This window comes from Dipodomys merriami, unplaced genomic scaffold, assembly GCF_024711535.1.
Source record: "Dipodomys merriami isolate MVZ:Mamm:240054 unplaced genomic scaffold, mDipMer1.0.p SCAF_62, whole genome shotgun sequence".
NCBI classification, from domain to species: domain Eukaryota; kingdom Metazoa; phylum Chordata; class Mammalia; order Rodentia; family Heteromyidae; genus Dipodomys; species Dipodomys merriami.
Window position 1 is genome coordinate 890,001 of NW_027206202.1, and position 21,640 is coordinate 911,640.

General features: G+C 45.7%; 1 protein-coding gene across 1 annotated transcript in view; it reads right to left on the bottom strand.

Annotated features, from left to right (window-relative positions):
• LOC138814935 (integrin alpha-M-like) overlaps positions 1-10,421 on the bottom strand; it is a 27,665-nt gene extending 17,244 nt beyond the window's left edge. The window contains exons 1-9 of the mRNA XM_070004070.1: positions 10,309-10,421; positions 7,904-8,009; positions 5,765-5,868; positions 5,420-5,490; positions 5,001-5,118; positions 3,260-3,390; positions 2,408-2,553; positions 1,461-1,614; positions 453-603 (exon numbers count right to left, since the gene is read on the bottom strand). Coding sequence (XP_069860171.1) covers positions 453-603; positions 1,461-1,614; positions 2,408-2,553; positions 3,260-3,390; positions 5,001-5,118; positions 5,420-5,490; positions 5,765-5,868; positions 7,904-8,009; positions 10,309-10,336 — 1,009 coding nt within the window. The 5' untranslated portion in view covers positions 10,337-10,421. The remainder of the gene's footprint in view (positions 1-452; positions 604-1,460; positions 1,615-2,407; positions 2,554-3,259; positions 3,391-5,000; positions 5,119-5,419; positions 5,491-5,764; positions 5,869-7,903; positions 8,010-10,308) is intronic.
• Between the last annotated feature and the right edge of the window lie 11,219 nt (positions 10,422-21,640).

A 21,640-nucleotide genomic window follows, 5' to 3' on the forward strand; every position in this document is an offset into this window, starting at 1 on the left:
TTTTCTGCCAGTCCTGGACCTTGAACTCAGGGCCTTGGCACTGTCCCTGAGCTTCTCTTGCTCAAGGTTAGCACTCTACCACTTGAGCCACAGCACCACTTCCGGCTTTTTCTGTGTATGTGGTACTGAGGAATCGAACCCAGGGTTTCACACATGCTAGGCAAGCACTCTACCACTGAGCCACCTTCCCAGCCTAAGAAATGCTTTCTGCATTCAATTAAACACAAAGCGATGGGGACAGGGGCTGCATGCTTAAATGCTAGCCAGACAAGAGAAGGAGGCTGAGATGGGACCTGTTATTTATCATCCTAGAGCCCACACATAAGCATTGAGTATCAACATCCAGATTTGCAAAGGAGAACCAGGGAAACCCAGGTGATTGCGGGGCGGGGAGGAGTGGAAGGATTTGTCTTCCTGGTTATTCTGGGAACAAGGATGGATGCCTGGCTCACCTTCGATGGCAAAGATCTTTTCCTGCAGTTGGTTCTGAATGGTCTTCAGAGCTTGAAAGTTATTCACCCGGAATACGTGATCCTGAGAAGGCTTGGACGCAATGGTGTTAAGTTCTTCTCTGTTCCGCTCACTGCGGAAGGCATCCCCGACCTGGTACCAAGGAACAAAGGGCAAAGCAGACACTTGGTGGAGAAAGCAGTAGCCATTAGCAGAGCAAACTCTAAGGAAAAAGAATCTGAAGTATGATTCGCTAAATGAAAGAATGCAATGGAAGACCCCCAGGACGCTCCTGCCAACTCCAGTTGGACAGGGTGTGCACTGCACAAGGAGCGACCAGGGGCTAAAGCACAGCTTTGGATCCACTTGTGGAGCTTTCTGGAAGTGGGTTGACCCCCTTCCAGAGGGTGAGGAAGGAGTCTGTATATGAACGTACTGCTTGCAGGCCAAGATATGTACTTGTGCTGGTATTTTTCGGTACTAATGATCTTAACCTTTTAGCTCTTCCTGTATCCAAACCCTTTCCCCAAAATTTTGCTATACCCTGCTACTCTTGTGTGTGTGTGTGTGTGTGTGTGTGTGTGTGTGTGTGTGTGTGTGTTCTTGTGCCCATACTGAGGCTTGAACCCTGAGTCTCTTGCTCAGCTTTTCTTTTTAATTGGCTCACAACTGGTGCTCTACCACGTGAGCCACACCCCCACTTTTGACTTTTTTGCTGGTTAACAGGTGATGAGTCTCTCAGATTTGTCAGCTCAGGCTGGCTTCTAACCCTGAGGCTCAGATCTCAGTCTCCTCAGTAGCCTGTATTACAGGTGTGAGCCACTGTACCTGGCTAGAATTACCCATCTTCAGCCACATGATTTTTGCAATGACAGATCCATGATTACAAGTGTGTATGAGATAGCTAGCAGGGGCGTGGTTTCACATTCCTTTCACAACATGTTAAATTGTGCTACCTGCAGGTAGAAAATGCATCTAGAAGAATCCGGGGCAAGAGCGGCATTTCCTACCCCAATGACATAGCGAATGATCCCCGCTCTGTCAGCTTGAGGGATGACTTGCTCATAGCCCAAGGGGTCACCAAACTTTTCTCCATCTGTGATAACAACTAGGATCTTCACTGCATTCTCTCGGGCCCCATTGGAGCTCTGGAAGAGTTCTGTTCTGTGTGGGAAAGAGGAAGACAAGGTCAAGTGCAAGGTTAGAGCAGGCAGCTAGTGCTGCCGGTCTTAGAGAATGTCAGCAGAGTCAAGAGCATAGGCAAGGCCAGTACCAGGACTTGAACTCAGGACATCTCAATCAGCTTTGTTTGTTCATGACTGGCACTTGACCTCTTGAGCCATGCCTCCACTTCCAGCTTTTTGCTGGCTCCCTGGAGATAAGAGTCTCACAGACTTTCCTGCCTGGGCTGGCTTCAAACTGTAATCCTCAGATCTCAGCCTCCTGAGAGGCTAAGATGATAAGCAGGAGCCACCAGCACCTGGCTATCTCTTCCCCCGTTCAAACAATTATAACAGGTTTCATTACTTTTGTTTTGATCATATTTACCACATCTCACCATCTCCTGTTCTACTGGTTCCTCATCTAAACAGCTTCCTGTCATTCTTTTAGTGTGTGTGTGTGTGTGTGTGTGTGTGTGTGTGTGTGTGTGTGTGTGTGTGTGTGTGTGTGTGTGTGTGTGTGTGTGTCTTACAGTGCTGTGCTTGACACGTGCCTGATACCTGCTTGATACCCAGGGCCTGCACTCCCAGCCCAAATTCAACCTATCTTTGCAGCCTCCCCCCAGTGCCTCCCTTTACAATCAACCTGCTTCTTTATGCGCATGCTCTACTCAGTCCCTCCTTCAAAGCGTTGTTCCCTCCGGTAGAAACAGTCTTTCCCCTAGCCTCTTCAAAAAGCAAAGATCCTCACGGACCCTCACTGTTTACAACCCAGCTGTCCACATCTCCTTACTCACACTACTTTGCGGATTGCTGTGGCGGTGTGCGTCCTACCACTCAGCTGTTTGATTGGGTTTATCAGAGACCTCGGGTTCGGGTTTCTCTTGAAATCGCTGAAGGTGAAATGAGTCCAGAACTCTTCAGAGTACTGCATTAAGGAGAACTGGGAACAGAACACCTGGCATTACACAGGAGAAATCACTCCTCCTCCCCAGCATGTTGTATATGAGTCTTTCCAAAATCCTTCTCCACAGCACCTTGACTTCAATGTGGACTTCAACTCCAGACCTCTGTCAGCTAAGCTGAAAGAACACAACAACACACCAGTGGCTCACACCTATAATCTTAGCTACTCAGGAGGATCTGAGGATCATGGTTCAAAGCCAGACTGAGCAGGAAAGTCTAGGAGACATTTTTTTTTTTTGGTCATGGTGCTTGAACTCAGGGCCTGGACACTGTCCCTGAGCTCTTTTGCTCAAGGCTAGTGCTCTACCACTTTGAGCCACAGCTCTACTTCCAGTTTTCTGGTGGAGATAAGAGTCTCATGGACTTTCCTACCCAGGCTGGCTTTGAATCACAATCCTCAGATCTCAGCCTCCTGAGTAGCTAGGATGACTGGGGTGAGCCATCAGTGTCCAGCTTGTGAGACTCTTATTTCCAATGAATTACCAAAAAGCTGGAAGAGGAGCTGTGGCTCAAGTAGTAGAGAACCAGCCTTGAAAAAAAAGCTAAAGGACAGTGCTCAAGCACCAGGACTGACACAAAATAAATAAAAATTCTCTATCAGGCTATGCTAGGGAATGTTGTCTGGTTGTCAAGTATTTGCCAGCTTCCTGTGGACAATTCCCAGGCCTACCCTTGGCCCTCACCAAGGTTTTGGACTCTGTGAATTGGTTCATCACAGTTGATACAAACTCCTTCATCTCCTGAAACTCATGTGTCCGGATGCTGCCTGAACCATCAATCAAGAAGACAATGTCACTCTCCTGCTGAGGACATCCTGGAGAAGAGAACAAGAAGTGTGAGTAATGGACAGGAGGCTCATGCTAATTTTGTTCCTTTTTGTGCTTGGTTTTCCTTTGTGTTTCCATACTGGAGCTTGAACTCAGAGCCTGGGTGCTGTCTCTTAGCTTTTTCCACTCAAGGCTAGCACACTACCCCTTGAGCCACAGCTCCACTTCAGACTAGTTGTTTATTGGAGATAAGAGGCTTATGGACTTTCCTGCCCCAAGCTGGCTTCAAACCACAATCCTCAGATCTCAGCCTCCTGAAGAGCTAGAATTTCAAGCATGAACCACTGGCACCAGACTTGGCTTTGATCTTTTGAGAGAATTCCAAGGTAGAGACAAAGCCACAAGCAGGTTCCTGACTTTGAATTTTTGATCTACTGCTTGTTGTTTAAGCTGTTAAGGAAATGTGTTGAGGGGCCAAAGACACAAGGACATATAGCGATGTACAAAGAACAGTTAAGAAACAAACTATGAAGCCAGGCGCCAGTGGCTCACACCTGTAATCCTAGCTACTGAGGAGGCTGAGATCTGAGGATCGCGGTTCAAAGCCAGCCTGGGGAGGAAAGTCTGTTAGACTCTTATCTCCAATAAATCACTCAGGAAACCAGAAGTGCTGCTGTGGCTCAAGTGGTAGAGCAGTAGCCTTTAGCTGAAGAGCTGAGGGACAGTGCCCAGGCCCAGGGTTCAAGCCCTACAACCAACCAAAAAGAAAAAAAAAGAAAGAAGGAAACTATGTGCCCACAGACAGGAGATAACAAAGGAAGGATATGTGGTAGGGAAATAGATGGTGGGATGATTAGAAGCACCACACCGGAAAGGGTCCTTGGAGAGGTGATATCCAAGCGAGAAGATTAGAATGTGCTATTAGATGAGATATGAGGAAAAACAATGAGTAATCATCAATACAAAGATCCTGAGGCCAGGACAACTTGGTGAGATTCCCGGAGGCAGCTAGAGGGGCTGGTGCAAAGTGGAAACTGAAGTAGAAGGAATGAGAGGAAGCTGGAGAGGTCTGCAAAGGCTGAGCTATCTAGAACACCATGGTGGCATTTGTTATAAAGACAATAATAGTCGGCAGTCAGGTAACCTGGTCTTCTCTTGCCTTACAGAGGTGAATGGTGTGCCCACCCACCCCCCCCCTTTCTCTGGGGACATAATACTATGGGTTGGACTCACATCCTAATATTTGCTAGGCAGGCACTCTCCCACTTGAGACATGCCTCCAGTCTGTTTGTTTGTTTGTTTGTTTGTTTGTTTGTTTTAACTAGGGTCTCCTTTTTCCTCAAGTTAGTCTGGACCCTACTCCTCCTATTTACACTTTCTGGTGTAGCTAGGATGACAGGTACCCGCCACCATACCCAGCCTTTTCTGTTGACAAGGGATCTTGTGAACTTTTTTACTCAGGCCCCCCTCAAACCCTGATCCTCCCCCATCTCAGCCTCCAGAATAAGTAAGATTGCAGGTATGTGCATCACTGCATCTGGCTGGAACTCCTCTTAAAGTGCACCTCCCAAGTCTCTCCTCCCTCTGAGCCTAGACCATGAGGAATCGTAGCACAGTCCTGACCCCCATCCTCTGGTCTCTGTCAGAAGAGACCCACCTCTAAGGGTCTCTGGGAACCGCTCAGGCTGCTGTAGCAAGTTGGGTCCAAACAGGAAGCAGAAGCCATTCACATATGTGTTCTCCTTGCAGATCTGATGCACAGTAGGACCACAGGCCTGAGGGATGGGGGCGGTGAGAGGAAAGGTCAATGAAAGCCATGGACAGTGATGGGGGTGAGACCATGGAGAGGCGGGGCTGGTGAGGGGAGAGACCAGTGAGGGACAGGGACAGTGATGAAGGGTGGGGCCAGTGAGGGGAGAGGCCAATGAGGGACAGGGACGTGGTGGGGGTGGGGCCAGTGAGGGGCTGCCTTACTTCCTGTCCTTTTCTTACCAGCACCTCCGTGCTCCTCTATTTCCGGTAGCCCAGATCCCCTCTCCTCCCTGCAGGACCCTCATGTGACTCAGGGCAACTCACCAGGAGCTGGGCAGGGTTGGTGGCAGCTGCCAAGGACAGACCTAAGGACATGTTCACAGCCTCTGGAGGCACTGAGGAGATAGAGAGGCACAGGATTACCCTCAGAGACAGAAGAAGCTGCAAGATCTGGGTAGGGTCACCTGGACCTGGAGACAGGGAGCCTGGCAGGGGAAGGGAACATCCAGATCAGGAGACAAGCCTACCTGAAGGCTGCAGAGCGGGACCTGCATGCAGAGCAGAGGCTGGGGAGCCAGCACCCCCCCCTCCTCCCCCACCACAGTCCCCTCCCTCCAATGCACGTCTTCCCCAAGATGGGAAGGGACCCAGGCAGGGGCAGGAGCTCACCCTGCAGGTGGATGGGCTGACACCTGCCCGTGCTGACGTCACACTGGTAGAGACCACCTGTTTGGTTGGTGGACCCTATCTCCTGGGGAGCTCCAACCACCACCCTACAAGGAGACATGGGAATAGAGAAATCTGAAGGTGTGGAAAAAGTAGCCATGACAGAAGTGGGAAAACTGGGGGGAATCACCATGAAATGGAGCTAGGATGAGCAAAGAAAATAAGTAGCTAGAATTACAGGAGTGAGCCATGAGTACCTGTCTGTGGCCTTCATTGACCTTTTCTCTCACCGGCCCCATTTGACATTTGACGTTTGTGTTTACATACACAAAAGTTGATCTTAGAGTACACAGCCAGAAGGTGTTTATGCTGATCCCTGCCTCTTTATTTTAATCCCTGCAACTTTGTTCCAATGATATATGTACTTGTTAGGCTACCAAGTTGAAATTTCTTTGGCCTTGTTTTATTACGACCAAGCAACAATGTCCTCTATTGTAAGGAATTGTTTATTTCAACATGGAACCTTAGGGTATAAAAGGGAGATCCATTTCAAGTTGTGTTAGTAGGTGCAGAGTTGTGAATCTTGTAAGTTCAAATCTATGAGTAGGTGACAAGTTGGCATTAAGATTGTCCTTTTTTTCTGATCAAAACAAATAAAAACTTTTTAGCCGGGCACCGGTGGATCACACCTGTAATCCTAGCTACTCAGGTGGCTGAGACCTGAGGATCATGGTTCAAAGCCAGGCTGGGCAGGAAAGACCATGATACTCTTATCTCCAATAAACCAGTAGGAAACCAGAAGTGGTGCTATGGCTCAAGCAGTAGAGCACTCGCCTTGAGCTGAAGAGAACAGGGACAGCACTCAGGCCCAGAGTTCAAGCCCCATGACTGACAAAAAAAATACAAATAAAAAAAAACTTTTTTAAACTACAAAAGAAAAGGAGGGGGAATACCATTTCTGTACACACTTCTGTAAAGGTAGACATTTTGCACTTTGCAACTCTTACAGTCTCTGTCACAATACTCTATCCAGCCATTGTAGCTCAGAGGCAGCCATAAGCCGGATAGGGTGGTACACACCTGTAATGCCAGCACTGGGGAAGCTGAGGCATGATATATCAAATTCAAGGCCAGCTTGGGCTATTTGAGGTAAGCCCGTGCAGTGAATCAAAAAGAGAAAGAGGAGGAGGTGGAAGGGAGGGACAGAGAGAAAGAGAGGGAAGAAGGGGGTATGGAGCCAGCACCAGTGGCTCATGCCTATAATCCTAGCTACTCAGGAGACTGAGATCTGAGTATCTCAGTTCAAAGCCACTCTGAGCAGAAAAGTCTTGGTGAAACTCTTATCTCTAATTAAACATTCAAAAACTGGGAATGGAGCTGTGGCTCAAGTGGTAGAATATAGCCCTGAGCAAAAGAGCTCAGGGACTGTATCCAGGCCCTAAGTTCAAGCCCCATGACCAGCCTAAAAAAAAAAAGAAGAAGAAGAAAGAGGGCTGGGAAGGTGGCTCAGTGGTAGAACGCTTGCCTTGCATGCATGAGGCCCTGGGTTCAATTCCTCAGCACTGGGCTGGGAAGGTGGCTCAGTGGTAGAGCACTTGCCTTGCATGCTCAAGGCCCTGGGTTCGATTCCTCAGCACCACATAAGAAAAAAGAAAAAAGCCGGAAGTGGCGCTGTGGCTCAAGTGGTAGAACACTAGCCTTGAGCTGAAGAGCTGAGGGACAGTGCCCAGGCCCAGAGTTCAGGCCCACGACTGACAAAAAACAAAAAATGAAAGGAAGACAGAAAGAAAGAAAGACAGAAAGACAGAAAGAAAGAAAGACAGAAAGACAGAAAGAAAGAAAAAGAAAGACAGAAAGACAGAAAAAGACAGAAAGACAGAAAGAGAAAGACAGAAAGACAGAAAGACAGAAAGAAAGAAAGAAAAAGGAAAGAATACATTCCCAATGGATTGAAACAAAGTCATCTCTAGGATAAGAATGAATGACTGGGTTGTTTTTTTTTTATACACTCTTCAGCATCTTTTTAATTTAAAACACTGTCTCATTACTATATATTCAGGAAAAGCAATTAAAAAACTAATTTGTCTTTTTATATACATTTAGGAACACACATGAAAAACAGGACTCTTCCAGAAGTCTTACCGGGACCCCTCAAACTGGACCACAGTCTGCCCGAAGCCCTTTGCATTCTCTTGAAAAGTCATCGGCTTTTCAACATCCAGGTTGAACCCACGACATAAGGCCACGGCTAGAAGAAGGAGAAGTGGGTAAGGGCCAAGCAGGGAAGCAGAATAGACAAGAAGGTAGTAAGCCCTCCTCTGCCCCGATTCGCCCAAACTCAGCATCCAGGGTGTCTGCCTCCAAGGCCCAGCTCTGATGGCCAGCTCAGGGATTTCACGCTTTTTCTATAGAGTGCCAGAAAGGATATACTTCAAGCTTTTCAAGCCAAGAGACAAACAGAATATGTTACATAGGTATTTATATAACAAGATAAAATACAAGTCCATAAACTGATCATCAAGGAACTTGATGGTACTGGGACTTGAACTCAGGGACTGACCATTGTGCTTTTTCCCACTCAAGGCTGGCACTCAACCACTTGAGCCATAACTCCACTTGAGCTCTTCCGTAGTTGATGGGAGATAAGAGTATCATAGACTTGCCTGCCCTGGCTGACTTTGAACTATGATTCTTAGATCTCAGCCTCTTAAGCAGCTAGGAGGATTACAGGTGTGAGCCAATGGCACCCAGCAAGGATAGCATTTTGATAATACAGATTTACTAATGATACAGTGGAATCCTCACTTATCCTGGGATTCAACATTAGTGTTCACAGGCTAGATGCTACTGGCTCACACCTGTAATCCTAGCTACTCAGGAAACTGAGATCTACGGATCAAAGTTCAAAGCCAGTCCAGGCAGAGAAGTCCGTGAGACTCTTATCTCCACTTATCCAGCAAAAAAACTGGAAGTGGAGGTATGGTTCAAGTGGTAGAACACCAACCTTGAATTAAAAAGTGAAGGGATAATGTGAGGGCCCTGAATTCAAACCCCAGTACTAGTACCAAAATGGTGTTCACTATGATCAGACTGCTTATAAATGTCCAACTACAGCCTATGGCTTGTAGGTTGTAACCAACTGACTCACAGGCCCAGAGCTACATCATGGGATGTAGTAATGCCCCCTCTGAACTCCACTCTGCCCACTGAGCCCACAAATGGCCTCTTTCCCCACCATCACTATCACCAATTTGCTCAACAGTCAAGTTCCTGTAGACTCGGAACATTTCCTTCCTGCCCAATTCTCAAGCATTTCCTTCCCTTCTTGACTTGGTTTCCACACAACCTAAGCATAAAAGGAAACCAAACCATCAGGCACCAATGGCTCACACCTGTCATCCTAGCTACTCAGAAGGCTAATAAAGTAAAATTAAATTTTAAACAGGCAGCCGGGTGCTGGTGGCTCAAGCCTGTAATCCTACCTACTCAGGAGGCGGAGATCTGAGGATCATGGTTCAAAGCCAGCCTGGGCAGGAAAGTCTGTGAGACTCTTATCTCCAAGTAACCATTAGAAAACCATAAGTAGTGCTGTGGCTCAAGTGGTAGAGCACTAACCTTGAGCTGAAGAGCTCAGGGACAATGCCTAGGCCCAGAGTTCAAGCCCCAAGACTGAAAAAAAAAAATCCAGATTCTAATGTCTCATGCCAGTAAACCTAGCTACTCAGGAGGCTGAGATCTGAGGATTATGGTTCAAAGCCAACCTGGGCAAGAAAGTCTCTAAGACCCTTATCTCCAACTAATCACAAAAAAAAAAATTTTTCAGAAGTGATGCTGTGGCTCAAGTGGTAGAGTACTAGCCATCAGCAAAAGAGCTCAGGGACAGTGCCCAAGCCCAGAGTTCCAGCCCATGACTGGCAATAAATAAATAAATAAATAAATAAATAAATAAATAAATAAATAAATAAATGCCAGGCATTGATGGCTCATGCCTGTAATGGTATCTGCTCAGGAGGCTGAGATCTGAGGATCACAGTTCAAAGCCAGCCCCAAGCAGGAAAGTCCATGAGACTCTTCTCTCCAATTAACCACCAAAAAGGCAGAAATGGCACTGGGGTTCAAAGTGATAGAGCACTAGCCTTGAGCACAAAAGCTCAGGGATTGACCCCAGGCCCTGAGTTCAAGCCCTACTGGCACAAAAACAAAGTAGTAAGGTAGGATCCCTGAGGAATCTTGAGAGTATAAATTTGCTGTGCACTCCTGGGCATATCCTTTCATCTCTCTGAGCCTCTGTTTCCTGATCTATGAAGCGAAGGGTACCAAACAGCCTTGCAGAGTTCGTGAAGAAAGTCATTCATCCAAGCTTCCCAGTGCATCCCATCTTCATCAGGCTCGACTTTCTCCTTCTTCTTGAATCTTCCATCCTCCCCCATCCCTTTTGCCTCTCCCCATCCAACTCCTGTATCATCTGCTTCTATTTTTCCTCCATTCACAGACCCCAAAATTTACACACACACACACACACTGAGGTCCCCCAATTCCCTAGGTACCTGTCAACAAGAGGACTCTCCAAGTCATGGCTAAAAGCAGCAAGAACCTGAGAGAAAAGAAGTTGGGTGGCAGGCACCACTGAACCCCTTCATAGAAGCCATTCAAGTCTGGAAGGGCAGAAAACGAGAAGTGGTTCAAGGAAGAGGGGGAGGACGGAAGCCCATTGAGCACTTGACTCAGCCCTTCTCTGGGGACTGCACTCAGTGCTCTCCGGCTCAAACGCCACCAAGGTCACTCACCATCTGAAAGATCATGCACTCTATCATTTGTGACTCACTTGTTCCTAGGGTTGGCCAAAGTATTAAGAAAAACCAGCAAAATGCCCTTAGGACTCTGGGTCTTCTCAAAAACACTTTGCAACATTTCTCCAACTCCACTTACAGACCCAGAGCTGTTCTGGGCAGCTCCTATGTAAAGAGTTCTGGTGCTTTTGAAGTGTTTTGCTTTTAAAAAATAATAAAATAAAATAAATAAGGTCTCAAGAGCTGGACATAGTGGTATGCACCTATAATCCCATCTATTCAGAGGTGGAGGTAGGAGAATTATGTTCTAAGACCTACTCTGGGCAAAAGCATGAGACCCTACAAGAAAACTAACTAAATAAATCCAAATAAGTAAACTAAAAATGCGCTGGAAAATAGCTTAAGTAGTAGAATATTTGTCTAGCAAGCATGAGGCCCTGAGTTCAAGGCCAATTGCTAGCCAAAACAAAGTAAAAAGAAAAAAAGTCATGCAATCTTGGATAAACAAAAAGTCAAGGGAATTCATCTCCACTAGACCTCCCCTTCAAGAAATGCTACAGAGGGGCTGGGAAGGTGGCTCAGTGGTAGAGCGCTTGCCTTGCATGCCTGAGGCCCTGGGTTCGATTCCTCAGCACCACATAAAGAAAAAAGCCGGAAGTGGTGCTGTGGCTCAAGTGGAAGAGCGTTAGCCTTGAGCTGAAGAGCTGAGGGACAACGCCCAGGCCCAGAGTTCAGGCCCCATGACCGGACCCAAAAAAAAAAAAAAAAAAAGAAATGCTACAGAGAAAAAGCTAAGGGACTAAGGGACAGCACCAAACACAAAGCTACAGAGACTCCTGCAGACAGAAATGCAAAGGTATTAGACAGTAACAGAGTCATATGAAAAAAAAATCTCAATAAAGGTAAATAAATATGCAATTATAAAAGCTAGTGTTGTTAACATGGTATATAAAATGTTTTCTATAAACATGATTTAAGAAACAAATATTTTTATTATAAATATTTTTTTTCCAGTCGTGGGGGGCCTGAACTCTTGGTCTGGGCGCCATCCCTCAGCTCTTCAGCTCAAGGCTAACGCTCTACCACTTGAGCCACAGCGCCACTTCTGGCTTTTTCTGCTTATGTGGTGCTGAAGAATCAAACCCAGGGTTTCATGCATGCAAGGCAAGCACTCTACCACTGAGCCACCTTCCCATCCCTTATTTTATATTTTTGAATACATATTATATAAAGACAATTTTGTGAGCCCGATGCCAGTGGCCTATGTCTAGAACCCTAGCTAATCAGAAATCTGAGACCTGAGGAATGAAATTCAAAGCCAGCCTTAGCAAAAACTGAAGACGAGGAAGACTTACTAGACAGCCACTCTAGCTGAGGATGGAGGCACTTGGTGGAGGGAATGCCTGCTCACCAAACCGTAAACTGAGAGCTGAGCTGATGAAACAGGTAAGAAGATGATGTTTGACTCAGAAATGATGATAATGTAGCTTGACATCAGTGGCTCATACCTGTAATCCTAGCTACTCAGGAGGCTGAGATCTGAAGGTTCAAAGCAACCTGAGCAGGTAGTGGAGCTGTGGCTCCAAGTGGTTAAGTGCTAGTCTTGAAGGAAAAGAAAAGCTCAGGGGCAGAGACCAGGCCCTAAGTTCAAAACCCCCTGACCAACAATAAGAAGAAAGAAGGAGAAAGGGAGAAAGGGTGGAATGGAGGAAGGAAGGATGGAAGGAAGGAAGGAAGGAAGGAAGGAAGGAAGGAAGGAAGGAAGGAAGGAAGGAAGGAAGGAAGGAAGGAGCAGCGTCTATGACAGAGGCTGTACTTTCAGGATAGTGAGTGACAGGGAAACAGGGAGGGGGGGCCGGGAGGGGAACACACCCTGAAGACCTTCAGTGGGTCTTGATGCTGCCGAGGTAATGATTCTTGGGAGGGGATTATAGCTGTGATGACAGAGGTCAGTGGATCTAAAGCCTGACCTCCTCCTGAGGTTGATCTTCCTCTGCCTGCACCATCCCCCCCCCATCTTTGCAGAAGCAAAGCCTGCCTGTTCCTGCAGCTGCTTGTGAAAGAGAAGCCAGAAGAACTGGTGAATGATAGCATCAGCTGCATGAGCCAAAACAAGAGTGGCGGCCCTGCAGAGACAAGCAGGCTGGCCAAGCCAGGGGGCTCCAGAGACTGGAAGCTGGAGGATACAAATGAGTCATCACAGACCTCAGCCACAGCTTGCAGGAAGATATCAGACCATGGTGCATGATGTGGGAAGGAAAAAGGCCGGAGAGGTTTCTAGAAAGTGAAGCAATAAGAAGGATGAGTGTTGCTCTCTATCTTCTAACCCGATCAGCCCCTGTTGGCTTTGTTGTTCTTGTGTGTACGTCAATCCTGGGACTTGAACTCAGGGCTCCACGCCCTTCATTAGCTTTTTCACTCAAGCCTAGCACTCTACCACTTGAACCATACTTCCACTTTCAGCTTTTTGCTAGGTAGTTGGAGATAGGAGTCTCTCAGATTTGTCTGCCCGGGCTGACTTCAAACCCAGATCCTTAGATCTCAGCCTCCTGCGTAGCTAGGAGCCACTAGCATCTGGTTTCTGGAACTTCTGATTTTCTTCTCCATAGAGGATTCTTCCAAGGTCAGTATAAGGACATGATAGAGGAAGAAAACAGACATGTTGTCCCAGAAAATGGGGTAGCAGACACCAGGGCTACTTAGGGAAGAACCACCCCCATCTTCTCGTTTGTTCTTGCTCCTGTCCTGTAAGTCATGATGCTCAGAAAGAAGCATTCTACAAGAGGAGCTGGGACCAGGCTGTGTTTGCTCTGCATACCTTGTTTGGGAAGGGCCACTGTCTTGTCAGAGCTCATACTGGAGCATCATGCCTGTAATCTTAGCCACTCAGGAAGCTGAGATCTGAGGATCAAGGTTCAAAGCCAGCCCACACAGGAAAATCCAGGAGACTCTTATCTCTAGTTATTCACTTCCTCCCTCACACACTCACACAAAAGCCAGAAGTACAGCTGTGGCTCAAGTGAAAGAGAGCTAGCCTTGAGAAAAAAAAAAAATTATAGACATACCCTGGGACAGGAGAAAAAAAAAAGGCAGAAGTAGCTTTGGGCTTGACCTGCGATGGGGGGGCGGGGGGGGGTGGAATTCCTTTCGACAGGAGAAAATGACCTGGGTGGAGAATAAGAATCACAAACCTTTGTGTGTATTTTTTTTTTTTGCTTCTAGGGGTAAACAGGATGGACACAATGTTAAGAGCAAAAGATTCATCCAGGCAACAATGGCTCAGAACTATAATCCTAGATTCTCAGGAGGTTAAGATCTGAGGATTGTGGTTCAAAGCTAGCTTCAGCAGACAAATCCAGAAGATTCTTATCTTGAATTAACCAACAAGAAGCCAGAAGTGGACTCAAGTGTGACTCAAGTGATAGAGCATTAGCCTTGAGAAAAAAAAAAAAAAGCCAACCAACATCACAAGGCCCTGAGTTCAAGCTTGAATATTGGCATGCATGGGTGCATGCGTGCACATGCACGTGTGCGTGCACACGCGCGCACACACACACACTCTCACACACACACACACACACACACACAAGCACCAGTGTTTCCCCAGCCCACAACAGGTTGTTCCTGCAGACAGAGCACCTAAGATAGGTTGAGCCAGGCCTAAGAAATCACTATACTTCTATTCTTTTCCCAGTTGTCTTGGCTATGATAATATTATGGAAAGCGGAAACAATACCACAATAGAGCAGCTCCTGGCACCAACTCCAGGCTTCAATTCTGCACAGATGTGGTTTACGGACTTGCCAAGATGTGATAGCTTTAATTGCACATCATAGTTTTGCTATATAACATTAGCATTAGTATGCCTCATTAGCTCTACTACAGCCATAATTCCATTTTAATGGGTATAACACATTCCATTAAGAAATTTTAGTGCTTTAAAAAAAAAAAAAAGAAATTTTAGTGCTTTACCTGTTCGTTTGTTTTTAGGTGTAGCTCAAGTGCTATAGTACAGTCTAGTAAGCATAAGGTCCTGAGTTCAAATTCCAAGACTGTAAAAAAAAAAAGTTCAGCTAATGTGGGTTGAATAAATACATAAGTGAAACTTCAGCTCTGGGCAAGACTGTCTGATGTGCAAATGAGAGACAAAGAGAAAGTGAAAAGAAAAAAGAAGGGAAAGAAAAATAAGAGAAGAGAAGGGAAAAGAATGGAAGAGAAGGGAAGGGAAGGGAAGGGAAAAGACAAGCCACTATTACACCTCTTAATCCCAGCATTGAGGAGGCAGAGGCAAGATGATAGATATATATATATGGAGAGAGAGAGAGAGAGAGAAAGAGAGAGAGAGAGAGAGAGCGCCAGGCACACCTATAATCCTAGCTACTCAGGAGGTTAGAATCTGAGGATTGCAATTGGAAGCCAGCCCAAGCAGGAAAGGCCATGAGACTCTTATCACCAGAAAACTGGAAATGGCACTGTGGCTCAAAGTAGTAGAGCGCTGGCCTTTAGCAAAAGAGATCAGGGACAACATCCAGGCCCTTAGTTCAATCCCTATGACCAAAATACGTGTGTGTGTGTGTGTGTGTGTGTGTGTGTGTGTGTGTGTGTGTGTGTGTGTGTGAAGCATGGTGGCTCATGCCTATAATCCCCAGTGACTCAGGAGGTGACTGATCAGGAGGATGGAAGTTTGAGGCCAGATGGGCAAAACGTAACACCCCCATCTCTACCAATAAGATGGGCATGATAGGTCACATTTGGAATCCCAGCTATGAGAGAGGCATAAATAGGAGGATCACAATCCAGCCCAGCCTGGGCACAAAACACAAGACACTGTCAAAACACAAATGCTAAAGCAAAAAAGGATGGAGGCATGGCTCGAGTGGTAGAGTGCTTGTTAAGTGAGTGCTTGTCCCTCAGTTGTTCCAACCACAGTACCACAGAAAAATAAAAGTACAGTTGAGAGCAGAGTAATAACATGGCCTGAAGCTGAGCGCAGCAGGGGAGGAGGAGAAACTAGATCTTGACGGCATCTAAAAAGAAGAAGGTCTGGTTTCACTAACATCCGGCTCACCCGGAGCCAGAGGAAGTGTGGCCTAAGAGGGGCCCACAGCGGGGCGGGGAGAGTCGTGGTTGGGGATCTTGTTCCAGAATCTGAAAAATGGAAATTATTTAGGAGTGGAGAAAAGGAAGGTCTCAAAGTGAGTCTGAAACCAAAATGGAGTTTGAGAAGAGGGTTAGAATGACGCCCAGTAAGGAAAATAAGAGGGAGCCGGAGAGTTTTTAGAAACATTTCAAAAGAGTGGACAAATTCTGATTCATTGATAGATGCAGAAATTAACTGGTTATTCTGAACAACATGACTAATAAGTAGCATTAGCCCAGTGTGGTGGTGCACGCCTGTAACCTCAGCAATCAGGAGGTAGAGGTAGGAAGATCACTAATCTCTCTCTCAAAAAAAAAGGTGCCAGTGGTTCATGCCCACCCCCAGAAAGACTATGTATATTTTTTATTGTGAAAATACCATACAGAGGGGTTACAATAACACGGTAGTCTGGTAAACAAGACTAGAATGAGACTCAAAAACTGGATAATTCAGAAGCTCAATGATCTTACTGAACACTCAAAGAGCCAGGCGCCAATGGCTCTCGCCTACAATCCTCGCTACTCAGGAGGCTGAGATCCGAGGATCTCGGTTCAAAGCCAGCTAAAGAAGGAAAGGCCATTAAGACCTATCTCCTATTAATCACCAAAAAGCCAGAAATGGAGCTGTGATTCAAGTGGTAGAGTGCCAGCCTTGAGACAGCACCCAAGCCCTGAGTTCAAGGCCTAGTACTGGGAAAAAAAAAAATTACTCAGGTCACTTAAATGTCACAAAGAGAATGGCCAATGGGGCTGAGAAGGTGGCTCAGTGGTAGAGCGCTTGCCTTGCATGCATGAGGCCCTGGGTTCGATTCCTCAGCACCACATAAGCAAAAAGAAAAAAGCCAGAAGTGGTGCTGTGGCTCAAGTGGTAGAGCGCTAGCCTTGAGCTGAAGGGCTGAGGGACAGCGCCCAGGCCCAGAGTTCAGGCCCCACGACCGGACCCCCCCCCAAAAAAAAAAAGAGTCTCACAAAGAGAATGGCCAAGTTTCTTCACACTTCCCTTTTTCTACATGGAAGTGAAGTTCATTTACCCAACAAATAGATTCCCAGAATCTACCACGGTTCATTTAGGATCTTTATAAATCACTTAATGAATTCTTTACTCAGTCATTTATTCACCAAAATGATATGAGGGGGAAAAGTACTGTGGTTTAAACCCAAGGCCTCACTCAGGCTCACTCAGAAGGTGTTCTACTATTTGAGCCAAGGTCCTAAACCTTGTACATGAAGCAACTACTAGGTGCCAGACACTGAGGATCTAGTAGGAGACAAAGCCCTCTTGAGCTTCATCTTCTCTCTGGGAATGCCATCAACAGCACCCTGTCCTCTATGCCTCAGGTCCCACCCCTCAGACCCTGTCAGTCAACTTCTAGACAGCTGCAGTACCCAATCAAATCAACCATACCTAAGAATTAATGCCCTCCCCATTCCACCATGAAAGCCCCTCTCAAGCTCTACCTTCTACTGGTGAATAAGACTGGAAGCTTGGCTCATGTGGTAGAGCACCAGCCACCTAAGCAAACTTAAAGTCTTGACTTCAAATTCCACCACCAGAAATAATAATAATAATGTTCTCACATATCTTCGCTGGGGTATGTATTGTGCCCCCCATTGACCATGTTTATTCGCAGCTTCCCCTCCCCCCCCAAACACACACTGGTACTGGGGCTTGAACTCAAGGCCTGGGCACTGTCCCTTAGCTTTTCAACTCAGGGTTGGTACTCTACCACTTGAGCCACACCTCCATTTGTAGCTTTTTGCTAGTTAATCGAAGATAAGAGTCTCACAACATTTTCTGCCCAGGCTGGCTTTGAACCACAATCCTCAGATCTCAGCCTCTTGAGTTGCTAGGATTATAGGCATGAATCACCAACACCCAGCTTTATTGACTGCTTTCTAGTGCCCTTCTCCACCATGGTTGCTACACTCCTGAACCTCCAAAAAAAATAAACTGCTTTGTACTTGCATCCTGTTTCAGGATCTGCTTCTGGAAATGAGCAGGAAGTCAGAGGTCAGCCAGGTTAAAGGCAGCTAGACATTAAGATGAGAACAGAGACATGTTCACAGTGTGTGGTAACACAGAAAAGAACTTGAAACAGGCAGGTGGAGACCATGCTGTGGTTTAAAGAGTAAGCAGAAAGCCAGGTGCTGTGGCCTCTCTGCCACCACCACCTCCTCCTCCACCACAACCTCCTCCCCCTCTTGAGATAGGAGAAGCTTCTAATCTCCCACCACCACCTCCACCTTATTCCTGTGATCCAAGTGGAAGTGATCTGCCTCAAGATACAAAAGTTTTACAGTATTATTTCAATCTGGGATTGCAGTGCTATCACCACAACTACTGGCATTCCATGTTCTACATGCCACAAATGCAGCCACAGCAACTTCATGTAGACAATCTTCAAATTTGTTCTGAGTCACCTCTGGTAGACCAAACTGCTCCTCACTTGTACAATGAGGTAGAGATAGCAGATGGTACACAGGCAGAAGCATCAACAAATGATATTATTCCAAATGCAGACCCTGTATCTATCCCTCATGGAACAGTCTATTATCCAGTAATGTCAGATCATTATGGACAACCCCCTTTGTCAGGTTTTGATTCCTGCTTTCCTGTTGTGCCAGATTATCCCTATGTTACCAACTGGCATCCTGTTGGTGCAACATACGGTGGTTCTTTGCAAATCCATGGTGCTATAAGTCCTGTCCCAGTTGGCTAGACGGCTTCACCTCACTTGGCTTCTCATTACATACCTCAGAATATGTAAGATTCAGCAGTATGAAGTATTATTGCACTGCCTTTTGATTGCTTTTTTTTTTCTTAAGGTCTCCTATGTATAAGTAATTTTGGTGGTAAAAGTGCTTACTCTCTTGTATCTGCCTTTAAGATTTTTAAAATTTAAAGTAGTCCTTTAAAATGAAGAATGTTACTTTTGAGTTTTTGAATAAGAAAATTGAGAAGGATGTATAACTAGCCTTATATTATTATTTTTCTATCAGCCAGCTTGTCAACATTGTATTAGTTGATGATGCCAATTGAAAAATGGAATAAATTATACCAGTTATTTCCTTTGTTATTTTGAGTGTATTAAACTGCTCAAAATTAGAATTATTTCTACTTTCCTGGAAAGTAAAGCATCAAAGCATAGAGCCTTTGATTCTAGGTACTAAATATTAACTGAGAGAATTCTCCAGATTTATTTTAATTATATGACTGGAGTTGTATTCTGTGATATCAGTTTTGAAGGAACATGGTGCTCGGTTTAAAATTTATTCCATATTTACTGCTTAATTTTTGATTTACATGATTGTTTTTCTGTGCAGTATTAAATTGGTGTCTTTTGCACAATTACCAGTAAATAAAAACTAGCATTTAAAATTGCAAAAAAAAAAAAAAAAAGAGTAAGCAGAGAGAGGGAACGGCCCTAGGGCAGCGTCCACAAAAACACAGGAGATGGGAATGGGTGGAACACCTGATGGGCACATTGAAGGCAGGTTCAGACCCTTGGCCGAGAGATTTAGACAGTAAATGATGGCAGTGATAACTGTTACTAAGCAACCAAAAAAAAAAATCAAGGATTGCAGTTCAAAACCAGCCCAGGTAGAAAAGTCCATGAGACACTTATCTGCAGTTAATAACCAAAAAAGCCAGAAGTGGAACTGTGGCTCAAGTGGTAGAATGCTAGCCTTGAGCACAAAGAGATCAGATACAGTGCCCAGGCCCACAGTTCTAGCCCAGGGACTGGCAAAAAGGGGGGGAGGAGAAGGAGGAGGAGGAGGAAAAGGCTCATCTAGGGATAGAGATGAAGGATAGTACACTGAGACTTTGAACCACTGGCTTTTCTACCAAATCTTAATTTTAGGTGGCTCACTCTTTGACTCTTTATATTCCCACTAATTGAGTATGAGGATTCCTTTTTCCCTGAATCTTCACCAGAATGTGTTGCTATTTGCTTTCTAGCTGATGGACATCAAGATTAGTATGAGCGGGCTGAGAAGGTAGCTCAGCGGTAGAGTGCATTCCTTGCAAGCATGAGGCCCTGGGTTCGATTCCTCAGCACCACATAAACAGAAAAAGCCGGAAGTGGTACTGTGGCTCCAGTGGTAGAGCGCTAGCCTTGAGCTGAAGAGCTGAGGGACAGCGCCCAGACCCAGAGTTCAGGCCCCATGACTGGCAAAAAAAAAAAAAAAAAGATTAGTATGAGCCCAGCACCAGTGCCTCTTGCCTGTAATCCCAGCTACTCAGGAGGCTGAGACCTACAGGAGCAAGTGTTTGAAGCCAGCCCAGCAGAAAAGTCCTCAAGACTCCATCTCCAATTAACCAGAAAAGTGCCAGACTAGAGGTGTGGCCTCAAGTAAACTCGGTAAAGCCAAGCAAGTCTCAGTTCAAGCGTCAGGCTCAAATGAGATGGAATCTCAATATCATTTTTATTTGCATTTCATTTATAGTTGAGGACATTAAACATTTCTTCATGTATTTATTGGCCATTTGTACTTCTTCTTTTGAAAACTGCCTATTCAGTTCATTTGTCTCATTTAGTAATTGGATTATTTGGTTTCTGTGCATTTAATTTTTTTTTTTTTTTTGGTTGGTTGTGGGGCCTGGATTCTGGGCCTGGGCGCTGTCCCTCAGCTCTTCAGCTCAAGGCTAGCACTCTACTGCTTAAGCTACAGTGCCACTTCCAACTTTTTCTGCTTATGTGATGCTGAGGAATCAGACCCAGGGCCTCATGCAAGCACTCTACCACTGAGCCACCTTCCCAGCCCACAGTTAATTTTTTGAACTCTTTCTTTATAGAGTGTTATCAGATGAATGGCTGGCAAAGATTTCGCCTATTCTGTAGGCTGTGTCTTCAATCTAGTAGTTTTAGGAGTGTCAGGGGGAATAATATGACCAAAATACATCATATGCATGTATAAAAATTGATAAGCAAAAGCAAGGCACTGGTAGCTCACACCTGTAATCCTAGATGCTTAAGAGGTACAGATCTGATGATTAAGGTTCAAAGGCAGCCTAACCAGGAATCCATGAGATTGTTATTTCCCAATTAACCACCAAAAAGCCAGAAGTGGAGCTGTAACTCTCAAGTGGTAGAGTGCTAGTCTGGAGCAAGAACAACAAATTGATAAAATAAATATAAATAAATAAAATATAATTAATTAATACATAAATAAAAAGCAACCCAGGGACAGCACCCCAGTCTTGAGTTCAAGCCCAAGGGCTGGCACAAAAAAAAAATTCAAGAAGAGCACATATTAGAAATTGTTGAAAGAAAGGGGGATGAAAGGGGCTGGGAAGGTGGCTCAGTGGTAGAGTGCTTGCCTTGCATGCATGAGGCCCTGGGTTCAATTCCTCAGCACCACATAAGCAAAACGAAAAAAGCCAGAAGTGGCACTGTGGCTCAAGTGGTAGAGTGCTAGCCGTGAGCTGAAGAGTTGAGGGACAGCGCCCAGGCCCAGAGTTCAGGTCCCAAGACCAGACCCAAAAAGAAAACAAAGAAAAAGGGAGGAGTGTATAAATATTACCAAAATATATTATATATATATATATATATATATATATATATATATATAAATGTATATGTAGCATGGAAATGCCACAATAAAGCCCATCATCACATAATTAAAATGAAAAGAAATGGGGACAGGAGGGGAAAAAAACTGGGAGAGGGTGAGGGAAGGGGTGACATGGTCCAAAAAGAAATGTATTTCTGGGGGCTGGGAAGGTGGCTCAGTGGTAGAGCACTTGCCTTGCATGCTCGAGGCCCTGGGTTCGATTCCTCAGCACCACATAAGAAAAAAGCCGGAAGTGGTGCTGTGGCTCAGGTGGTAGAGCGCTAGCCTTGAGCTGAAGAGCTGAGGGACAGCTCCCAGGCCCAGAGTTCAGGCCCCACGACTGGACCAAAAAAAAAAAAGAAATGTATTTCTGGGGTGGGTGCAGGGGGGAGGG